The 24690-nt window shown below is 41.5% G+C and overlaps 1 protein-coding gene across 4 annotated transcripts in view; it reads right to left on the minus strand.

The window, feature by feature from the left end:
• The window catches only part of LOC137317063 (lethal(3)malignant brain tumor-like protein 4), a 297932-nt gene that overhangs the window by 148059 nt on the left and 125183 nt on the right, over positions 1–24690 (minus strand). For all 4 annotated transcript variants that reach the window (XM_067980723.1, XM_067980721.1, XM_067980722.1 and 1 more), the window contains exons 14-16: positions 20216–20301; positions 11692–11802; positions 436–550 (exon numbers count right to left, since the gene is read on the minus strand). In XM_067980723.1, coding sequence (XP_067836824.1) covers positions 436–550; positions 11692–11802; positions 20216–20301 — 312 coding nt within the window. The remainder of the gene's footprint in view (positions 1–435; positions 551–11691; positions 11803–20215; positions 20302–24690) is intronic.

A 24690-nucleotide genomic window follows, 5' to 3' on the forward strand; every position in this document is an offset into this window, starting at 1 on the left:
TATCAAATGCCTTTTGAAAGTCCATATACACAACATCAACCACACAACCCTTCTTACTTCATCAAAGAACTCAATCAAATTAGTCAAACACGATTTTCCTTTAACAAATCCGTGCTGACTTTCATTTATTAGCCCATACTTTTCCAAGTGGCAATTAATTTTGTCCCGGGTTACTGTCTCCAGAAGTTTCTCCACCACCGACGTTAGGCTGACTGGTCTGTAATTGCCGGGTTTATCCCTCTCCCCTTTTAGCATTAGAATAGGGTGCTCGCAAGGCCGACATTTATTGCCTTTCTGTAGTAATTTGCCACACAATGTCATTTGCTGGTGGTGGTGCCACGGCAGTTAGTGATGCATAGTGATAATGCAAAACATATTTGTTCCTGTAAATATGAAGTGAAATGTAATTTGAAGATATTTTGAAAATCCCCTTACTAAGTGGTGGCTGCAGTGGGTGATTTGTCTTGGCACACCATCCAGCAGGGTGAATATCAGGGTGATCTGCATCAAACCAGTAGTTGTAATTGTGACTCCACCCATCAAAATGGATCTGAAAGGAAACAAGGAAAATGTATTCAATATTTACTTTTATTATACTTTTTAAAACCAACAGTGGAGCCATAAAAGTTTTTAAATCCCTAATTATTTTAAAGAGGCAATCTCACCATTACTAACCCATTTAAAAATCAACAGTTGAAAAGAATAGCAATTCCATTTAATAGGGCTGAAATTCATCGGTACTGTGCCCACCAGTACCCTCCAATGTGGGCAAATTGTTCAATGTACCTCAATTGCAGTTCTGAAGGTATGTGAATGATCAGTTATGTTCTATTATTAAATTGTTTTAGGAGGGAAAGATTTTGTTGACAGAAAGACCTTACTGTTTAGTTGCTCATTCTTCATTTCACAAAAGGAAAACCTAAGCTAGTTTTTACCCTTATATAAATTGTTGTTTGTTTATTTATGAATTCACTAGTTTGAGTTGTTGAGTATCTTTTATGTTCATTCCATTAGGACAATATTTTCCCCTTCACAAAAAAACTCGGGGAGTTTGAACAATGTGCTATACAGATGAAGGAAGTGCAAGGAAGTCGACAGATGTATTGTATATCTTGATTTGAATACAGGCAACTGTTTCAATTCCATGTAGAATAATGGAAACGATTATCAGGAGTAAATGTGAGGATTATCTGTACAACAACAACGGTTGTTAACAGTGATTTAGACGGGGAATAACTTGCCTGACCAGCCTCCTTGATTTCTCTGAGGAAGTGACAACCCAAAACGACTGTGATAAACTCTACAATCTACTGGTTAGAGGGGTAATGTCAGTACGGGGGAGGGATAGGGGTGAGTACTGATTGGGGTGGCCCAGGGCTCAGTGTTAGGACCATTACTGTGTTTACCATTACATCAGCTACTTGCATTCTGAAACAATGCAAATTAGTTACATTTGCAAATGATACCAATCGAGGCGAAGCAATGGAATCAAAGGAGGTAGTCCAGAAACTACAGAATGAAGTAAACAAAATATGCATGTGGACTGAACAATGACAAATGAAATTGAATGCAGACATATTGCACATAGGAAGGAGAAATGGGCAACGTACATACTTGATGAATGGTGTTGAAATAACTAAGCACGAAACTGAAAGGGACCTAGGTGTCTTAGTATACTCAACAATAAACGGGATAGATTTTCACTTTCAGTGGGGGCGGAAAACTGGTGGTAGTGGATCGACCGTCCGTTATACATCCTGTCAATGGAAAGGAAAATCAAGTGGGGTGTATAATGGGCGGATGATCCACTACTGCCAGTTTACTGTCCCCATTGAAAGTGAAAATTACCCCAACATGTCCAACCAATACAAAGCAGCACTCAACAAAACCAACAAAAGTTGAACTACACAGCCAAAACTGTAGAATACAAGTCAGAAGAAGTTGTGATCAAACTGTACTGTGCTCTGAGTACAATGTCCAGTTCTGGTCATTGAGAAACAACGGAGAAATTGAAGTGCTGAGGAGGTACAGAGAAGAGCCACAAGATTAAACGGTGTGGAAAGGAGGCATCGGAGAGATGATCTTTTTGAGGTATGTAAGATATTAAATGGTACGGAAAAGGTTAATCTGGAATACTACTTAAAATTAAACTGTAGGATTAGGACAATAAGGGGAACAAGTTCAAACTAGTACTAGGAAGTTTTTCACACAGAGAGTGGTCACTCCTGCTCCTCGTGGCCCCACTAAAATAATTAAAAACTTCCCTTATTGGGTCTCCTTCGGCTGGATCGCGAGGTAAAACTGGGTGGAATGTCGTGCATGGTGCACGCTCCGCCCAGTTGTGTTCCAAAATGGCAAACAGGGTCCTATGTGCGTCATAGAATCCTAATTTGCATAGTACCGGCTGAATCAGGCGGGCACTCCGGCCCTTCCAAAAATGGCGTAGGCCAGATTGGGAGCGGGAATGCAGCGGTAAGCCTTTCCCTACCATTTTAGGGGTGCTACGGTCCTGTTACCACCCAGTGGAATCTGTGAAAATCTCCCCCCAATCTCTAGAATAAGTAATTTTTAAAAAAGATCAAATAGATAATTAAAAATGTTACATTTGGACACAATTCATTTTAATGGTTTGACTTTTAAACAGGGGAGAGATGATGAGATTATTGTTTCAGATTGACTAATACCAACACGAGGAGCAACATGATAGAACTTGCTAAAGCAACTGAGTTAACTTACTGCTCAAACAGAGTCAGTGATTAAATGGCAGCAGATGGAACTTTACTGCAATTCTCAATTCTCCACTGTAGCAAGGTGAAGCTTTGCAAATTTAATTAACTGTAAAGAAATTAAGTTGTGTTCCTTAGCTTATTTTAGATGAGTTTATTTCAACATGTTTTGTCCAAATATATTAAATTCTAATATTTCAAGATCCAACTCAACTGACAGATTTGAACTCATTAAAACAAATCTACAGAATATTTGGCATGTGGGAGCCACAGTGTCCTGAAATAAACTGAGGCTGAGATCTGACTAAGCTGTGCGATGCCCCGACTGAAGAAACTTCAGAAGTCTTGTGATTTCCAAACAATGGGGGAGAAATTGGCCCAATTTCTGGGTGCTAACAAGTTTGGAGGAGGTATTTCGGATGGCAGCATCTCGTGCCCAATACCCCTCCTGGAAGTGCACCGGCTGCAAAATTGACAGCTGGTGACTTCCGAGTGTCCAGGGCACTCATTTGAAATAGGCGTTAGGTGCCTTGAATGTGCTAATCAGGGGCCTAACACCTGTTTTAGGAACCCACTCCCAAATTTGGCAGAAACTGGGTGAGCATGCGCTTAAACAGACCGCTGGAGGCTGCTGACGAAAAAGTTAGTAATTTTTTTAAACTTACCTTAATGTGGAGCCAGGAAGAGCAGTTTGCCACCCCTCCCTTCCAGGACCTATCTGTGTGCCGCCTCAGTGTCCAAGCCGACTGATTTTGCAAAGGCCTCAACTGGCAAACTGCCCCATTGTCATCTGCAGTTCACCAGTGTTATGGAAATGAAGCCCGAGGAGTATGCCTCGGGCTGGTGTCCCAAAGCGCTTTACAGCCAATGAAGTACTTTTTTTTTGAAGTGTAGTCACTGTTGTAATGTAGGATAGCAAATATTGCTTTTGTTCCCTAGAAGTTTCTCCATGCGTCACATACATTCCATGAGCAAAGTGAGAATGGGTACATGACTTTCCCTGTGAGATAAATTTAATGCATAGGCATCTCCGTGGTAACATTCTAGTCTCTCAGTCAGAAGGTCATGGGTTCAAGCCCCACTCGAGTCCTTGAGCACAAAATCTGGGTGTCCTAGCCAATATTTATCCCTCAACCAACATCTCTAAAACAGATTGTCTGGTCATTAACTCATTGCTGTTTGTGGAACCTTGCTGTGCACAAATTGGCTGCCCCATTTCCTACATTACAACAGTGACTACATTTAAAAAAAAATGTACTTCATTGGCTGTAAAGTGCTTTGGAACGTCCTGAGGTCGTGAAAGGCGCTGTATAAATACAAGTCTTTCTTTCATATGACTTTTCATTTTTCTCTTTATTGATGCAACTTCTAGCTTAAGTTCTGGCAACAACAAATTCAAATTTCATATAAGGGTAAAATTGGATGCAAATAAGCATATGGTAGAATATGGAAGTGCTCTCTGCCAAATTAGAAGCCTGGAGGGTTAAAATAACAATCTTTCTGTATTTTTAAAATAAGCATTTTTGCAAAAAATACACATATTTTAAAACTTAAAGCATGAATCACAGTTTCACACTGGTTTTTATGACCTTCAAACCTTTGGGAAGATTTGTGTATCAGGATAGCATGGGGGACCTTTTCCAGCTCAGCATGCTTAATATGAATATCGTACAAGAATATGACTGATTCTAGCATACTTGTATATCTCGACTCCAGACCAGTGGAACTAGGTGTGCACGTGGTTGGATTAAAAATTGCGGCACTACATAGTGGTATAATGCGCCACCGTATGTAGTGGTAGAAGTTTGTTCCTAAAACTCCACAATTAGCAAGGTCATACTCTCAGCTGCACTGTCAGCGACCCACACTGAACAGAGACTGTACATTTCTTCACAAGAAGTTTAGTATAGCTAATGTTAAGTCACTAATGCTGTGCACCTCCCAGGAGCCAGTTACAGAGCGGCATTGACAGAGGCTGGGACAAGGTTCTCTGACCGTACTTTTAACGAAAGGTGTATATAAATGAGGGTGGGGAGGAGAATAATACATTTCCTGCTTCCTTTATTTTATTTGATCTTTTTCAGCAGTGTACTTTTACTTCCCCAATTCAAGTGTGTTTACCCTATTCAAGAAAAAAGGAAAACAGGATGGAGGGGTATTCAAAGCGTGTAGCAAGTTTGACGTGAACCAACTTACCCCTTTCCCTGTGCCCTGCCTGTCCCTTCTTACTACCAGTACTTAATAGGAGGTTGGTAAAGTGAAATTTTAACCAGACTGCACCAGAACATTTTACATTGGTATAACCAATGCTTCTGCCAGTGTGAGAAAATTCAGTTCCATGTGTAAAGAGAATGGAATTGTATTTTGACTTCAATTTTTAATTGTGGTTAATCTTCTAATTGGACCCACAACTGCAAATAATAGCTGAAGCAACTATGTATTAACAGTGTGGGGTGCAGCAAGTGACATTAAGTACATACATCTTTTTTGTTTCATTACTGATGGTATGCTTTGTTAATGCTTCTGGCTATTATTAAATGTGTCAATTGATTTGCAAAATTTTACTAACAGAGTTCATGCCAATTTGACCTGAAATTACTTTTGCCTTAGACTGCATGAACATTTTGTGTAAAATAATTGAAAGGTTGGTAATTAAAATGCTACATGGGCTACAAAAGCATTCATACAAAAGCTGCATTTTCTATTCCATCTAATTAGGTCAGCTAAAGACTGTTATCATTTACAACAGACTCCCTTCTTATGTCTAGCAATGGGTCTTTTGATCTTGAGTTCTGTACTTTGATTACTGATTTGTGATTCCAATTTTAATGTTTAGTAATACGAACAGGTCAGGTGTCAAAACCTGCTACCGTAGACGGTACTTCCAATGACTGCTCAACACCGAGTGTCGGGTGGCTGTTAAGTAATCAGGCCGCCTCCAGAAAGTGCCAACAGTTTTGGGTGGATGAGTACTTGGAAGAGTACTAATGTTAAGTCACATCGTTCACCTGACGAAGGAGGAAGCCTCCGAAAGCTTGTGAATTTAAAATAAAATTGCTGGACTATAACTTGGTGTTGTAAAATTGTTTACAATTTATACTTGGTAGAGGACAGAGGACGATGGAGGAAATGCCATCAAAAGGCGAATGAGATGACCCATGAATTAGCCAAAGTCATCTCTCCAACCTGCAAACCGTGACGCGGCTGCAGCACAGATCAAATCAATGTTCCCCGTGATGCTGTTCCAGAAATGTGCACAATACTCAAGGTGGGGAGAATCAATGCTTTATACATATTAACTACCATATCCTAGGACCTGTACTCTATCTATCTATGCGATTTTTCGCTGTGGCCCATCGGAACTGTCGATCGATGAGTCGAACGTCATATCCCGTTCTTACTAGGGCGTCTTTCAGCGTCTGTAGGTGTCCATCGCGTTCCTCCTCGTCTGAGCAGACCCTGTGTATTCGCAGGGCCTGTCCATAGGGGATGGCCTCTTTGACGTGGTTAGGTTGGAAGCTGGAAAAGTGGAGCATCGTGAGGTTGTCCGTGGGCTTGCGGTAGAGTGAGGTGCTGAGGTGCCCGTCTTTGATGGAGATTCGTGTGTGCAAGAAAGAAACTGATTCTGAGGAGTAGTCCATGGTGAGCTTGATGGTGGGATGGAACTTGTTGATGTTATCGTGTAGTCTCTTTAGTGATTCCTTGCCGTGGGTCCATAGAAAGAAAATGTCGTCGATGTATCTGGTGTATAGTGTTGGTTGGAGGTCCTGTGCAGTGAAGAAGTCCTGCTTGAACTTGTGCATGAAAATGTTGGCGTATTGGGGTGCGAATTTGGTCCCCATGGCTGTTCCGTGTGTTGGGTAAAGAACTGGTTATCGAAGGTGAAGACATTGTGATCCAGGATGAAGCGGATGAGTTGTAGGATGGCGTCTGGGGATTGGCTGTTGTTGGTGTTGAGTATTGATGCTGTCGCAGCGATGCCGTCATCGTGGGGGATACTGGTGTAGAGTGCCGAGACATCCATCGTGGTGAGAAGTGTTCCTGGTTCAACTGGTCCGTGGGTACTGAGTTTTTGTAGGAAGTCTGTAGTGGCGCGACAGAAGCTGGGGGTTCCCTGTACGATGGGATTCAGGATGCCCTCGATGTAGCCAGAGAGGTTCTCACACAGGGTTCCGTTGCCTGATACGATAGGACGTCCGTGTGTGTTGGCTTTGTGTATCTTTGGGAGGCAGTAGAAGTCTCCCACGCGGGGAGTACGTGGGATGAGAGCGTGTAGGATGCTTTGAAGGTCTGGATCGAAGGTCTTGATCAGTTTGTTGAGCTGGTGGGTGTGTTCTTTGGTCGGATCTGCGGGTAACTGTCTGTAGTGTTCCTGGTTGTCCAGTTGTCGGTATGCTTCTTTGCAATAGTCCGTTCTGTTCTGTACGATGATGGCTCCTCTTTTATCCGCTGGTTTGATGACAAGCTCACCATGGACTACTCCTCAGAATCAGTTTCTTTCTTGGACACACGAATCCCCATCAAAGACGGGCACCTCAGCACCTCACTCTACCGCAAGCCCACGGACAACCTCACGATGCTCCACTTTTCCAGCTTCCAACCTAACCACGTCAAAGAGGCCATCCCCTATGGACAGGCCCTGCGAATACACAGGGTCTGCTCAGACGAGGAGGAACGCGATGGACACCTACAGACGCTGAAAGACGCCCTCGTAAGAACGGGATATGACGCTCGACTCATCAATCGACAGTTCCGACGGGCCACAGCGAAAAATCGCATAGACCTCCTCAGAAGACTAACACGGGACGCAACCAACAGAGTACCCTTCGTCGTCCAGTACTTCCCCGGAGCGGAGAAACTACGCCATGTTCTCCGCAGCCTTTAACATGTCATCAATGACGACGAACACCTCACTATGGCCATCCCCACACCTCCACTACTCGCCTTTAAACAACCACCCAACCTCAAACAGACCATCGTTCGCAGCAAATTACCCAGCTTTCAGGAGAACAGCGTCCACGACACCACACAACCCTGCCACGGTAACCTCTGCAAGACATGCCAGATCATCGACACAGATGCCACCATCACACGAGAGGACACCACCCACCAGGTGCATGGTTCATACTCCTGTGACTCGGCCAACATTGTCTACCTCATACGTTGCAGGAAAGGATGCCCCAGTGCATGGTACATTGGCGAGACCATGCAGACGCTGCAACAACGGATGAACGGACACCGTGCAACAATCGCCAGACAGGAGGGTTCCCTCCCAGTCGGGGAACACTTCAGCAGTCAAGGACATTCAGCCACCGACCTTCGGGTAAGCATACTCCAAGGCGGCCTTCGAGACACACGACAACGCAAAATCGTCGAGCAGAAATTGATAGCCAAGTTCCGCACCCATGAGGACGGCCTCAACCGGGATCTTGGGTTCATGTCACGCTACACGTAACCCCACCAGCGAACAAATGTTATCTGTTTTTAATATAACGGGTCATTTGCTGTCTTTCTCTTCCTTCCGGATGTTTCTATGTTTCTGCCTCTCTCTCTCTGTTTTTTTTTGGTTGTTTGTATATTCGGTGGCCTTGTAGGTAACACCTCTCTGTCTGCACACTGTGATTGCCTTGGCAACGGGCAGTTGGAAAGACTACCTGTAATCACCAGGTATTGTTCTGTGATTTATAAATGCGAAGGGTTCGAGGTTTTCATTTCCACATTCACCTGAGGAAGGAGGAAGACTCCGAAAGCTTGTGAATTTCAAATAAAATTGCTGGACTATAACTTGGTGTTGTAAAATTGTTTACAATTGTCAACCCCAGTCCATCACCGGCATCTCCACATCATAAGATGTGACAGACACAGACTAGATGCACACTAAATGTAAGACTTCTTTACAAGTTGATAAAGGATTATCTGGTCATTGAAATAATACTTTATTCTTTACAGGAAGTGCAGCTGGTCAGTTCCCACCTGCTACTTTTATAAATGTTGCATTCTTTTAGAAACCGATGATGACAGGTCAATAAGTTTGGCAATGAAATTCCAAAAAAAATGTTAGTGACATTTAGGAACAAGATGACAACTCAAAATTCACTGGCACGACGACAGATAAAAGGATGATTCAGAATATAGTTATGGTTTGGTGAAATGAAACAGTTCAAGGTTGGTTAATTTTCAGGAGATTTCTAAGTTAGAAAACTGAGCAGTTAGTCTCTAGGAGTCCACTGACAGTCAAGCTCACAGCATGCCTACTGCACTTTAGAGAAAATCACCTAATTTCTGGTGAAAATTTGATTAATCATTTTTAAAATTACCACAAAGTCAAGGTGGATAAGACAGCACTGTAAAAAACCTCTCTGTGCTTTTTGTGACATGAGGGATAGAAAGAAACACTAAGGCGGTGGAGGAGTGAAATAAAAATTAAGGAGGCTTAGAATTAAACTCGGGCTGCACAGTGGAACAGTGCCGAGGAACACCAATACACTGAAGCATGGGGCTAATTTTAACTCACCAGGACTAAAAATTATAATATGAGCAACCCGACCCCAGTATGCCCACTTCCGGTTTTAACAGAGGTGGGTCGGGGGCGGGCGACCAATCTACTCTCAGGAGGCAGGTTGGTCAGTGAAATCTTTTTAGGCTGCTTGCCTCTGTTTTAAGTAAAGTTTTATTTTTATGTATAGATATATTTTGATATATATCAATGGCCTCGGCTTGGGTATAGAGGCTATAATTTCAAAGTTTGCAGATGACACGAAACTCGGAAATGTAGTAAACAATGTGGAGGATAGTAACAGACTTCAGGAGGACATAGACAGACTGGTGAAAAGGGCAGACACATGGCAGTTAAAATTTAACGCAGAGAAGTGTGAAGTGATGCATTTTGGTAGGAAGAATAAGGAGAGACAATATAAACTAAATGGTACAATTTTAAAGGGGGCGCAGGAACAGAGAGATCTGGGGGTGTATGTACACAAATCTTTGAAGGTGACAGGACAAGTTGAGAAGGCTGTTAAAAAAGCATATGGGGTCCTGGGCTTAATTAATAGATGCATGGAGTACAAAAGCAAAGAAGTTATGCTAGACCTTTATAAAACACTGGTTAGGTCTCAGCTCGAGTATTGTGTTCAATTCTGGGCATTACACTTTAGGAAGGATGTCAAGGCCTTACAGAGGATGCAGAAGAGATTTACTAGAATGGCACCAGGGATGAGAGACTTTAGTTATGTGGAGAGACTGGAGAAACTGGGGTTGTTCTCCTTAGAACAGAGAAGGTTAAGGGGAGATTTGATAGAGGTGTTCAAGATCGTGAACGGTTTTGATAGAGTAAATAAGGAGAAACTGTTTCCAGTGGCAGACGAGTCGGTAACCAGAGGACACAGATTTAAGGTGATCGGCAAAAGAGGCAGAGGCGACATGAGGAAACATTTTTTTATGCAGCGAGTTGTTATGATCTGGAATGCACTGCCTGAAAGGGTGGTGGAAGCAGATTCAATAGTAACTTTCAAAAGGGAATTGGATAAATACTTGGAGGGAAAAAATTTACAGGGTTATGGGGAAAGAGCAGGAGAGTGGGACTAATTGGATAGCTGTTTCAAAGAGCCGGCACAGGCATGATGGGCTGAATGGCCTCTTCCCGTGCTGTACCTACTATCATCCTGTGATAGACACCTGATGGCCAGGTTTCCCGGGCCACGGAAAACCTGACAGAGGAAAGGAGGTGAGAAGGGCCGGATTCTTCAGGTAAGTGCCTTTACAGCACTGCTTGAGGGCAGGAGGAGCAGGAGTACTTCCCCCCGGTCCACTAAGATCCTCCCCCGCAACGAGGCCCCCACGATCAGCCGACTCCCCCACCACGATGTCCAACTATCCCACCCCTGCGACCATTGTCTGACCCCCTCTCCGCCCCAACCCCTGCGATGTCGGACTTACCTCTGATCGCCACCCTGCCTTAAAAATCGGCAGGACCTGCGGGAAATCCTTACTTCCGGGTTTTCTATCCGCAAATCCTCCCTACAACCCCCCCCCCCCCCCAACCCCACTCTCTTCCCACCTCTGAGTTATTATCAGGGTCATGGAGTGGTCCCATACAAGTTTCATCTCTCACTTCACTTAGTTTGCAATCCATTCACATCATTATGTGGAAAGAAGATCAGTGGAAGAACTGTCCCCAGTTTGCTCTTGCACATCTCTTCCCTGTTGCTTTAAAGAGGTTTCAACAAAGGCATGGGTGCTATCTGCCCACAAGCACAACTGCAATTAGTAAGTAGCCCAAGGAGATTGAGACTTATCCCAGTTGAAAAAGAAGAATGAATTCAAAGGAGTTGTGCTTTCCAGTAACAAGTACTCCGACACATAAATGCTTACTCCTATATGTGTGCTGAAGTTTTTTTTAAGAAAGTCAATTCATTTTATCGATATATATATATATATATATATATATATACGCACACATTGTCCTTGATGCTCAGCATCTTTATTTGGCTGAGTTCCTGGTGCACTGTTAATCCATACATTTGAGGTCCTTGTGTGCTCCAGTTTGTTTATTCAATGAAGTTTTATGCTGCTCTATGGAGGTTTATCTTGCTCGTCTACTAGCTGTAATGGAATTCAACTTTGGTTAATCTGAATTTAGGAGGGAAAAGGAGGAGGAAGGAGAAGAGATTCCAAATTCACAACCGAATTTATCGGAAAATTGATCCCTATCACTTATATTACTAAATTTCAACCTAGTTTTGAGAATGTTAGCAAATCAATGAAGTTAATAGCCAAGGTTTCTTACTAAGCTAAACGCCATCACCAAAACTGAAGTTTTGTAAGGATTACAACGCTTAGAGAATGGAATGAGCCTGAAAACGCCAGTGAAGGTTAACAGTGTCAAAGGAATGAATGATCTTAGAAATACAGCAAAAATGTGTGAATGTTCAAATATAGCATGTTAGAATCTGCAAAAAGACAGTACCTTTATCCTTTGATCGTCAATATCTACAGTTGTGGCAACACGAATCAACATTGGGTTACGTTTGTCCACAGCTTCAAGTTTCATATTCACCTGGAACCCATGCGGTGGCCTCTGTGGAATGTAAAATACAAGAGAAATGACAGCTTACCCTCATGAACCTATACACCAAAGTTAGTGGTGAAGATTACATATAGACATGTATTATAAACAGTTATCCCCCAATATAAATTATTTTAGACTATTAAGTACTGGAATACTTAATAGACTATTAAGTACTAGAATAAAGTACTGGATTAATGATCCGAGGAAGCATCAGCTCTATAATAACTTTTTCGTACCCCTACATAAAGCAGAAATAATGAATGTAAATTTATGGATAATCAGTGAACCATCAGTTTTATCATGTGTTTGTTTTCCAAAAATATATTTCACAATTCATTAATTCCTATTACAGTATACTCAAGAGATTTTACCAGCGATTTATGGGCAGATTGAAATGACTCCTACATATACAAATTAGGGGCAACTGATCAAATCGAGATAGTTTGGGATTCAATCAGAAATCTGAAACAGAAGGCAGGAATTTGACCAGAAATATGACTATATATGCGTATGTGTGTATATATAGTATATGTGCACTAGAAGGAAATTAGGTGGGAAGCTGAATAAGTGGGGTCCAGTCTTTACCTTGAAGATTCCAGGGGGCCTTGTAATAGCCAGAGCCTCCGACCACCATTTACATGGGGAGTGACACAGAAGGGTATGGGCTGTGGGCAGGAATGCCCAACACCAGGAGTTCTCGCATCAGCAGCTTCTCATTAGCTTAGCGATTCAAACTGAGGGCCGTGGCCTGGACCCCTGAAGGTTTCCTGGTCGCTATTTTTTTTTTGATTTGTACAGAGGCCAAGGGACCAACTAATGTATCTTTCCAGGGTTCTGGCACCCCCACTGTGGAACCAGAAACGTGCACCACAGCATGTAACATCTGGAGCAAGGTGAGTGCCCTCAATATTCACCAGTGACCTGGGTGCCTGTCACCATTATGATTATTAAGGGTCTTTCCCCTGACCCTGCAAACTTTGGTAGAGTCTATGGCAGGTGTCCTTGGCAGGCACCTAGTATCATAGTAGGTACAGCTCAGGAAAAGGTCATTCGGCCCATCATGCCTGTGCTGACTCTTTGAAAGAGCTATCCAATTAGTCCCATTCCACTGCTCTTTCCCCATAGCTGTACTGATTTTTTCCCTTCAAGTATTTATCTAATTCCCTTTTGAAAGTTACTAATGAATCTGCTTCCACCACCCTTTCAGGCAGTGCATTCCAGATCATAACAACTCGCTGCGTAAAAAAATGTTTCCTCATGTCGCCTCTGGCTCTTTTACCGGTCACCTGAAATCTGTGTCCTCTGGTTGCCAACCCTTCTGCCAGTGGAAACTGTTTCTCCTTATTTACTCTATCAAAACCATTGATGATTTTGAACACCTCTATCAAATCTCCCCTTCTCAGGAGAACAACCCCAGTTTCTCCAGTCTCTCCACATAACTGAAGTCCCTCATCCCTGGTACCATTCTAGTAAATCTCTTCTGCACCCTCTGTAAGGCCTTGACACCCTTCCTAAAGTGTGGTGCCCAGAATGGAACACAATACTCCAGCTGTGGCATAACCATTGTTTTATAAAGGTTTAGCATAACTTCCTTGCTTTTGTACTCTATGCCTCTATTAATAAAGCCCAGGATCCCATATGCTTTTTTAACAAGTCCTGCCACCTTCAAAGATTTGTGTATGTGCACCCCTAGATCTTCCTGTTCCTGCAACCCATTAAAATTGTAGAATTTAGTTTATATTGCGTCTCCTCATTCTTTCTACCAAAATGCATCACTTCACACTTCTCTGCGTTAAATTTCATCTGCCATGTGTCTGCCCATTTCACCAGTCTGTCTATGTCCTCCTGAAGTATGTTACTATATATCAAAATATTAATATATATCAAAAAGAGCAGTGGTCCTAATACTGACCCCTGGAGAACACCACTGTATACTTCCCTCCTGTCTGAAAAACAACCGTTCACCACTACTCTGCTTTCTGTCCCTTAGCCAATTTTCCATCCACGCTGCCACTGTCCCTTTAATCCCATGGGCTTTAATTTTGCTAACAAGTCTATTATGTGGTACTTTATCAAATGCCTTTTGAAAGTCCACATACAAAACATCAACAGCACTACCCTCAGCAACCCTCTCCATTAATTCATCAAAGACCTCAGTCAAGTCAGTCAAACACTATTTTCCTTTCACAAATCCGTGCTGACTTTCATTTATTAGCCCATACTTTTCCAAGTGCCAATTAATTTTGTCCCAGATTATTGTCTCTAAAAGTTTCCCTACCACCAACGTTAGGCTGACTGGCCTGTATTTGCCGGTTTTATCCCTCTCCCCTTTTTTGAACAGGGGTGTAATATTTGCAATCCTCCAATCTTCAGGCACCATGCCCATATCTAAGGAGGTTTGGAAGATTGTGGCCACAGCCTCTGCAATTTCCACCTTTACTTCCCTCAGTAACCTAGGATGCATCCCATCGGGACCAGGTGACTTTTCGACTTTGAGTGCTGCCAATCTTTTAAGTACCTCCTCTTTATGTATTTTTATCCTATCCAGTATCGCTACTACCTCCTCCCTTACAGCTGCTTTTTGACTTTTTCTTGATTTCTGATTCTTCGCGCAGCTCCCTTCATGCTCTGCTCAGTCTTAGTCTTAGTATTTAAAAAAAATATATTTGGTCATGTTTAAAAGTTGATAGATTAGTTTATAGTTCCTTGATTTTTAGTTCCTTGGCTTAAATCACTTAGCACCTACATTAATGACTTGGATATGAATGTAAAAGGTATGATCAGTAAGTTCGCTGATGATACAAAGATTGGTAGGGTGGTAAATAGTGAGGAGGATAGCCTCAGTCTGCAGGACGATATAGATGGGTTGGTCAGATGGGCGGAACAGTGGCAAATGGAATTTAACCCGGAAAAGTGCGAGGTGATGCACTTTGGAGGGACTAACAAGGCAAGGGAATACACAATGAATGGGAGGACCCTAGGCAAGACAGAGGGTCAGAGGGATCTTGGTGTGCAAGTTCACAGATCCCTGAAGGCGGCGGAACAGGTAGATAAGGTGGTAAAGAAGGCATATGGGATACTTGCCTTTATTAGCCGAGGCATAGAATATAAGAGCAAGGAGGTTATGATGGAGCTGTATAAAACACTGGTTAGGCCACAGCTGGAGTACTGTGTGCAGTTCTGGTCGCCACACTACAGGAAGGATGTGATCGCTTTGGAGAGGGTGCAGAGGAGATTCACCAGGATGTTACCAGGGCTGGAGCGCTTCAGCTATGAAGAGAGACTGGGAAGATTGGGTTTGTTTTCCTTGGAGCAGAGGAGGCTGAGGGGGGACATGATTGAGGTGTACAAAATTATGAGGGGCACAGATAGGATGGATACTAAGGAGCTTTTTCCCTTCGTTGAGGGTTCTATAACAAGGGGACATAGATTCAAGGTAAAAGGCGGGAGGTTTAGAGGGGATTTGAGAAAGAACTTTTTCACCCAGAGGGTGGTTGGAGTCTGGAACTCACTGTCTGAAAGGGTTGTGGAGGCAGGAACCCTCACAACATTCAAGAAGCATTTGGATGAGCACTTGAAATGCCATAGCATACAAGGCTACGGACCAAATGCTGGAATATGGGATTAGAGTAGACAGGGCTGATGGCCGGCGCGGACACGATGGGCCGAAGGGCCTCTATCCGTGCTGTATAACTCTATGACTCTATGACACCTCCTTCCCCCTCTGCACCTAATTCTCACACTCACCAAATTCCCAGTTGAAAGTCCTCACTCTGTTAGCAATTCACTGCATTAGAGGTTTACTCTCTGTCTTTGCCAACCTCTGTGCTCAAGCTCTTACGTCTGGATGCCGCCGCACAAATTTTCAGCTGCATTATATATTGTTTATTTCTTTTTATATCTGACTCAAGCATCATTTTGTTTTTCCTATCAAACATAAGGGTGCCGATTTTCCAGTTAGGCTCACATTGGATGGGCGGTGAGCAAAGTGACCACACTGCCAGCCCGAAGGCACCAGCGAGAGGCTCAAACCATTTTCTTGATCATCCCTCTCAAGGGCAATTAGGAATTGGCAATAAATGCTGGCCTTGCCAGCGACGCCCACATCCCATGAATGAATAAAAAAAAATGATTAACATAATTTCGACGAGCTGCCAGCACTCAATGAGTGCTGAGAGACAGCTTGCCGATCGGGGGGACGGAAACCTGGCCAGTGAAGCTGAGCCATGAGTCAAAAATGAAATGGGCAGGAGATAATTCCGGGAGGCCAATGAGCGGCCAGCGGTGGGTGCAAAGATTTATGTACGGCCAGGAGGAACATGAGTGGTCTACCTGGCCCCATTAAAATCACTGAAAAATCATTTTCGGAACGGCCACCAACAATCCTTTTAAGGACTGCTGTTTAGGCCATTCTTATGTCCAGTACCAATAAGCGGAATGTGCACAGTTTTCATGTTTGCACCTAAAAATTACACCGGGGTCCTACAAACTGCATAGGAACCCAATTTAAATATCTTAATAAGGATCTTTTCTCTCTTGGGCAGGAGTGCTGGCTGCCCATTTCAAAGCCCCCTTAAAAAATCGAGTCGGGAAGGCTGCGGGTGGCAGTTTTTAAGAACAATTTTGTTTGCCTACCGCCTCACTGTCCAGTGTAAATGGGGTGGTAGGAAGATGGATATCGCCCCCCGCCCCCAGACCTCTGAACAATAATTCAATAAAACATTTCGACTTATAAAGTTTGTCTGTGCCTACTTTCAGGCGCAAAGGTGGCGATGGGGCCGCAACACATCGTGTTAATATTTGAGCTTAGTGACCATAATAATGGATATATTTGTAGCATCATATATTAAAGACATCAGGCTGAATTTCTGCAGGGTTTATCCCGATCATCCACTGTAACTTTGGTGGAAGATCTGTGGAAATGTTTATGTTGTTTCTCCGGGATTTCCAGAGATATTCTGCCAAAGTTACAATGGACGATCGGGAGAACAGACGCAGAAATTAATGGTGCTCATATTTATTTTACATTTAATCTCAGATGCCTAAGTAAAAGAGGAATTTTGCCCCACTAATTATGTAAATACATTGCATTATTTTGGGGCTACTCTCCTAGCAAATAATAATTTTAGCATCATCTTCATGAAACCAAGTTTACTGGGAAAAAGTAAGTCTCTTAAAAAGGGTGAAATCAGGGGAGAAAGCGTTAATGGACTATTTGGTCATGTTTAACACTTCCCTGATGATTTATGTTAATACATAAAAGAGCTGTTGTGTGTTTATTAAGGCTTCAAGGTTATTAATGAAGAACTCATGCAACTTTCCACTCCTGTACAGTCAAATTCAAAGTATTTTCATCCAGGTAAGATGGGATGCTACCAGTCATTACTCCCCTGTCGTAGTTAATATTTTTTCAAATTTTTTTTTTGCAGGAATCGCCGCCAATCACAAAATTGTGAAATTTTTGTGCAATGTTGTTAAGTGGTTCAGCAACGTCAGGAAAAAGCAGGCCTTGCCTATGTTCCCAGGAAAAGAGGAATTCTAGCCCCCTAAATATGAAAGCACGTTACATTTTTTTGGAGCAACCCTCTTAGCAAGTAATAATTTTGGCATCACCTTCATGAAAGCAGATTTCCGTGATAGAAGAATTTAGATATGCTGCAAATCTTTTCCTAAATACTGAGATCTCAAGCATAATGTAAAATGAGATACAAGTGTACTTTGGAGAGAAGCAGAGATGAAGGGGTAAATTCCTAATTTTTAAAAAAATAATCTAAACATTTACAAAGGTAAGGGCTAGTGCTCAATAAGAAAGGAAAACAAAGCAAAAGCAAGAAGCAGAAACTGAAATAAAAAATAAAAATAAGCAGAAAATGAAAACAAAATCATTACATATACAGCATCTACAAGAGAACAGCAAGCATGGAGCAACATCTCCAAAGGAAGTAATTTGTCTTAAACCTGCAAAGGAAGGAAATACCCCATATAAAACTTTTAGTTGTGTAATCAATTGTTCAATGTTCTCGCAAATTACTAATGCAAATTTTCCATATATTTACCCGTAATGAAAGGGTTTGATTTCTCCCCCTTTTAATCTGCATGGTATGCTATAGGCGCACAACCACAGTGCTGGAGCCCCTACTTTTCCTAATCTTGGATTCAGTAACCCAATGCAAATTGTTATTAAACTAGGCACTAGTTGAACTGGAAGTAGCAGCCAGAGACCTACAAAAGGAGTTAAATAAAATCTTTAAATGGACAGAGGAGTGGCCGATAAAAATTAATGGAGGCAAGTATAAGACACTGCACAATGGGAGGGAAAAATGAGCTTCATACAAACACTATGGATGGTATAGAAGTAACTAAAGGTAAAGTTAAAAGGCATCTGAGGGTGTTAATAGATGCAGCACTTAACAGGTCAAATCACCATGGAGCAGCAATAAACAAAATAAATAACAGGCTGAACTATATTGCTAAATCAGTAATTATAAGTCAGAGAATGTCACGCTAAAACTGTATAGTTCTGTTATCAGACTGCACTTTGAATACTGTGTTCAGTTCTGGTCACCAAGGCACAAATGAAACATTCAGATAATGAAGGTGGTGCAGAGAAGAGCCACACTGATCCTTGGCATCAGACAACTGAAGAAACTGGGGCTGTCCAGCTTTGAAAAGAGGTGACTGGGAGGGGACCTTAATGCAAGATATGAATTGATATAGATGACGTAAATCTGGAGCACTACAAGATAAGCCAAGATATTAAAACAAGGGAACGTGAACTAAAGCTGATGAAAGGACAACTTAGATCACGTCAGGAAGAACTTCTTCACCCAAAGAGTGATAAACACATGAAATGGTCTTCAAGGTAGAATAGAATAAAGTAGAATTATTTAAGATACAGTTAGATGGCATGATAGGGGTACTGCAAGTTGTTTTTCCTTGATGAGTGAACAAAGATAGTCTCCATTATCTATAATTATCTTGTGATCTCTGAGATGGCAAAGGCTTGAAGTATTATGCATTTTGATGCATATTACCTAAAATTATCTCCAGGATTACCCGTGGGACATCTTTCCCTATTCATTGCTACAGACCAGCCCGAAGGTAAATGTAGAAACAAATAGAGGAATGAGCTATGTTGTTTACAATAAATATGAGACATGTTAATAGATGTGTGAGGTCATCCATTTTAGACCTAAGAAAGATAGATCAGAGTATTTTTTAAATGGTGAGAAGCTAGGAACTGAGGATGAGCAGAGAGATTTTGGGGGCCAAGTACAGAAATCACTAAAAGCTATTGGGCAGATACAAAAAATAATTTAAAAGGCCAACATAATGTTGGCCTTTATCTCAAGAGGACTGGAATACAAAGGGTTAGAAGTTATGTTACAGTTGTACAGAGCTCTGGTTAGACCCCATCTGCAATAGAGTCTTCAGCTCTGGGCATCGCACCTCAGGAAGGATATATTGGCCTTGGAGGACATGCAGTGCAGATTGACCAGAATGATACCTGACTAAAAGGGTTAAATTATGAGGACAGGTTGCATCAACTAGACTTGTATTTCTTTGAATATAGAAGATTATGGGGTGATCTAATTGAAATGTATAAGATGATTAAAGGATTTGATAGGGTAGATAGAGAAAAACTATTTCCTCAGGTGGAAGAGTCCAGAACAAGGAGGGCAGAACCTTAAAATTAGAGCCTAGGCTGTTCTTGGGTGATGTCAGAAAGCACGTCTTCACACAAGGGGTATGGAAATCTGGAACTCTCTCCCCCAAAAAGCTGTTGAGGCTAGGTCAATTGAAAATTTCAAAACTGAGATTGATAGATTTTTGTTAGGTAAGGATATCAAGGGTTATGGAACCAAGGTGGGTAGAAGGAGTTAAGATACACATCAGCCATGATCTAACTGAATGGCAGAACAGGCTCAAGGGGCTGAGTGGCCTGCTCCTGTTCCTTTGTTAGGTTTTATATTAGTTAAAGGGCATTTCAGAATGTTCTGCCTCCCACTAGAAAATGTGAACATTTTTAGGTGCAATTAGCAAAATATTCTCACTTATTGTAGCCCCGCATTGTGTTACTGCATGAGATAGTGCAATTGTTGTGGGCGAAATACATATATGTTATACATACAAAGAAAACAAATAGGTAGGAGTGCGTTACAAAGCAAGTGACACATCAAATGACCTCAAACTTCAAAAGCAAGAATAAGAATTGAATTTGTCTGAAATTGAATCTTTTTTTATTCAACGATGTCAGCAAAACTTTGCCAATCAGAAAATACTCATAGCATATGTATTTTTAGATAGAAATTATTAGTGGTTATTTAAAATCACTAGCATTACTTCATACAGACATTATAATTTGCTATTCACTACTATCTGACAAAATCTAGTGCGATTATTTGGAAGAACAATCACGTACCACTTTGAAAGCCCGGGCTGGAGCACAGATAGCGCCCATCTCCTCTAAATATTTCTTCCAGGAGAAATTTTCTGGATCAGAATACCCTAAAATAAAAAAGTTAATAAATTGGATTGAGCTGGACACAGACGAGCTCACAACGTGTGGAAAGTGCAACTACAACTTGCTGTAGAAAACAAAAAGGGTTAAGCTCAGTTTGTAACAAATTTAAACTTGTTAAATCTGAAAGTTGTATTGGACTGTCATGTCCAAACAGATTGAAATGTCCTGAAGTAATTACATTTCAAAAATAGAGACAAGAATGTCTGAAATCACAGAAAATTCCCTTATATCACGAACCTCATCTTATGTACCAGGATGCCTAGATCTCTCTGTTCCTCCACTTTATTGAGACGTATAAGGAGTGAATCTCTGGTGGGGTTCTCTTGCTCGTCCACTGTAACTTGGGCGGAAGAGTTGCAGAAACCCTGGAAAAGCAGCACGTCTTTCCAGGTTTTCCAAATTCACAGCGGATGAGGAGAACACCACCCCACCATGGATATTCACCCCTTACTATTTAAGGTATACTTTCTTTCTTTTGCTCTTTTCCCAACCTGTACTACTTCACCTTTCTCTGAAATGAATTATATCTGCCCATCCACCCATCTGTTCATTCCTGTGTCCTCCTGCAATCTCCTGCATTGTTCTTCAGTTTGTCAAGCTCCTGATTTGATATATTCAGCAAACTTCGATATCATTCCTCTTATGCCTGTGGCCAAATCATACATATAAATGCAAAAAGAAAGAGGTTCCAGCACAAATCCCTGGACAAATCGTTACTTACGTTCTATCAATCCAAAAAAACATTCACATTTACCCCCTATTCTGCTTTTTATCCTCCAGCTATCCATTTATCCATGGGACTACATTCCTTCGAATAAGATGTGCATTCATCTTCATGGCACCGCACCAAGCATCTTCTGAAAATTCACACATACTACATTCACCACATTCCCTTTATTTTTATATTTCTGACTAAGATTACAATATTGTGACTATTTTTCATAAAATCATATCCCTATATATTGACTTTTGCAATTTTAGTACAAGATAATCCGACAATAATCCACACTGTGTATTTACACAAAGAGCACAATCAACATTATACATCCCCAGTTCATTACCAAAAGCCTCCCCATCTGTGCAGTCACTGCCACCAAATCCACCAGGAGTTATTTAGCAGGAAGAGAACAATATGCAAACATATAGTTTTTAAAAATAACAGAATAAGTACATTCAAAGAAAAGAACAGGCTACTTGGGTTCAGGCTCATGTCATTCCCAATTACATCCATTTGATAGAATAATCTCATTTGAACTGGATGTCACATGACTAATTAAACTTTCCTTAGGCTAACTAACAAATACAAACAACTGTAAACCTCTATATCGGCTGTTTGAGTATGCAAAGGATAAACATGCATAACTAGATTCTAAGTTTCGCTTTTGTAGATATGTGCAATTGGAGAATTGGACACATAATGCAAAAGGTGCGAAAGGAATGTCTACATCACTCAATATGAACAAAAAAGAAAAATACTGCATGTGCTGGAAATCTGAAACGAAAACACTGGAGGTACTCAGCAGGTCAGGCAGCATCTGTCGAGAAAGCACAAGGCAGTTGACATTTAAGGAATAAGACATTTCTTCACAACTAGAAGATAATACAGATGAACAGCATTTAAGAAGGAACAAAAAAACCCTATGCTAAAGAGTAATAGGTAGGTAGAATGAGAAGTATGAAAAATTAGCGAACTGCCTCCTTTTGTTTCCTCTGTATCTCATTTCCGCCCTTTAACCATTTCCTGATCCCCACTATAGCATTTTACAAGTCATTCCATGTCTTTTCCTATGTGTATGGTCTTTGTGTGTGCGTGTGCTTTTCCCCCTTCCCCTTGTTGTGTTCCATCTTAAATGCTGTTCAACTGTATGATCTTTCAGTTCTGAGGAAAGATTTTATACCCAAAACTTAGGTTCATAGAAACACAGGCACAGGAGTAGGCCATTCAACCCCTCAAGCCTGTTCTGCCATTCAGTTAGATCATGGCTGCTCTGTACTTCAACTCCATTTACGCATCTTTGTTCCATATCCCTTGATACCCTTACCCAACAAAAATCTATTGATCTTAGGTTTGAACTTCAAACATCTCGTGTTTTCTTAACGGATGCTGCCTGACCTGCTAGCCTAGACCCCCTCTTTACTTAGCTTGCCTGGGACCTGCCCCATGGGTTCCCAGTACGGTTGGCCTCCCGCCCAATTTCCCGCTCCAGCCCACAAGATTTTACATTACTCCCGCTAGCTTCAGGTGGGAAACATTGCAGAGAAATGTAAATGAGGCACGGAAATTAAAATGGCTCAGGCCTCATGCTGAGGAGTCTACAGGGGTTTCTGTCCCGCCCTGCAACCCACCCTCCACGAATACTCCCCGAGTTAAAATCGGGGCTTATATTTCAGCCTTCTCTTAAATCACTTGAACATTCCACTGGGGGACGACCACAGTGCTCTTTTTTTGAAGTCATTAAAGTGGAAGAACAGATAATGGTAATCTATAACTACATTAAACAGATTGTATAAACACGATGTATGAAATGGAAACAACCTGTATATGGAGTAATGGCATGAGGGATTGCTTAGGATTCAGGTCTTTTGGAGGTGACTTTTTTCTCTTAAATACTATGATTTGTGTTGGGAGCCAACAGTAGTATACAATGCAGGGAGAACAATACCCAAAGTGACAAACTGAATAGAGTATTTACACCCAGTAACAATATTCATACAGTATTTACACTAGTGACAAAGTTCACACAGTATTTATACCCAAAGAGAAAACATCCATACAGTGTTTACACCCACAGTGACAAAGTTTATACTAAAAAAAATTGCATTTACATGGCACCTTTCACAACCTTAGAACATCCTAAAGCAGTCCACAGCCAATTACATACTTTTGTGTAGTCATTGCTGTAAAGTAGGGAAACTTGGCGGCCAATTGCATAAAGAAAAATCCCACAAACAGCAATGAGATTAAAGATGAAATAATGGGGTAGATTTTGAGTTTGTGTCATAGTGTAAAGCGGTTGATAGCGAATCGGCAGCCCGTTTTACATCTCTCCCGATTTTTATTTCCATTGAAGATGGAAACCAGGCTGTAAATTCACTATCACTGTTTTACATTATTGTACAAAGTCAACATTTACCCCAATCTGTTTTAGTGATGTTGGCTTAGGGGTAAATGTTGGCCAGGAGAGTGGGAGAACTTCTTCAAATAATGCCATGGGATTTTTTATGACCACAAGAGAGGGCAGACAGGGCCTCAGTGTAATATCTCATCTGAAAGACAGCACCTTTGACAGTGCAGCACTCAAGTTTCAGTTGGATTATGTGCTCAAGTCCCTGGAGTGGGGTTCGGAGGTGAGGGTGCTGAGCTAAGGCGGACACCAAGGATCTACCCAGGAGCCTGAGTGTATGCATCACTAGTGTTTATATTAAGAGAAGGAGATGGAGGCTGAGAGAAAAAATAAAAGAGCAAAAACACCACAAAGACACCCATGGCTTCATAAAGTATTAATAAGGAGAAACAGTATGTTGAAAAGCTGATTACATATACTATGCTACATATAGTATAACAGATAGATATGAATAAGTCACAGTTAAGTCATATAAGAATTCAGTTAGGTTTATAAATTGAGCCAGAAATAGGCTTTTCTAACAGCTAATTTATGCAATGAAACTACTTCTACAAACAACAGAGGGCATTCAATAGTGTTTTAATATCCAAGATAGCGAAACCTATTATTACATTATATAATTTACAATTATCTTTTACTTAAAACAAATAAATATGAAATGTTCTATTATTTAAATTTAGTAATGAGTTACATACAAGGTTTTTCATTAAATAATTGAAACCAGAATTAGGAGAAGTTTAGTGTAGTTCATAGAATCATACAGCACAGAAAGAAGACACTGAATCATAGAAAGGTTACAGCATGGAAGGAGGCCACTCGACCCATCGAGTCTGCGCCGGCTCTATGCAAGAGCAATCCAGCTAGTCCCACTCACCCGCCCTATCCCTGTAGCCCTGCAAATTTTTTCCTTTCTAGTACTTATCCAATTCCCTTTTGAAGGCCATGATTGAATCTGCCTCCACCACCCCCTCAGGCAGTGCATTCCAGATCCTAACCACTCGCTCTGTAAAAAAGTTTTTCCTCATGTCACCTTTGGTTCTTTTGCCAAACACCTTAAATCTAAGTCCTCTGGCTCTTGACTCTTCTGCCAATGGGAACAGTTTCTCTCTATCTAATCTGTCTAGACCCTTCATGATTTTGAATACCTCTATCAAATCTCCTCGCAACCGTCTCTGTTCCAAGAAGAACAACCCCAGCTTCTCCAGTCTATCCACATAACTAAAGTCCCTCATCTCTGGAATCATTCTA

This window comes from Heptranchias perlo, chromosome 3 (assembly GCF_035084215.1).
Source record: "Heptranchias perlo isolate sHepPer1 chromosome 3, sHepPer1.hap1, whole genome shotgun sequence".
Classification (NCBI taxonomy): domain Eukaryota; kingdom Metazoa; phylum Chordata; class Chondrichthyes; order Hexanchiformes; family Hexanchidae; genus Heptranchias; species Heptranchias perlo.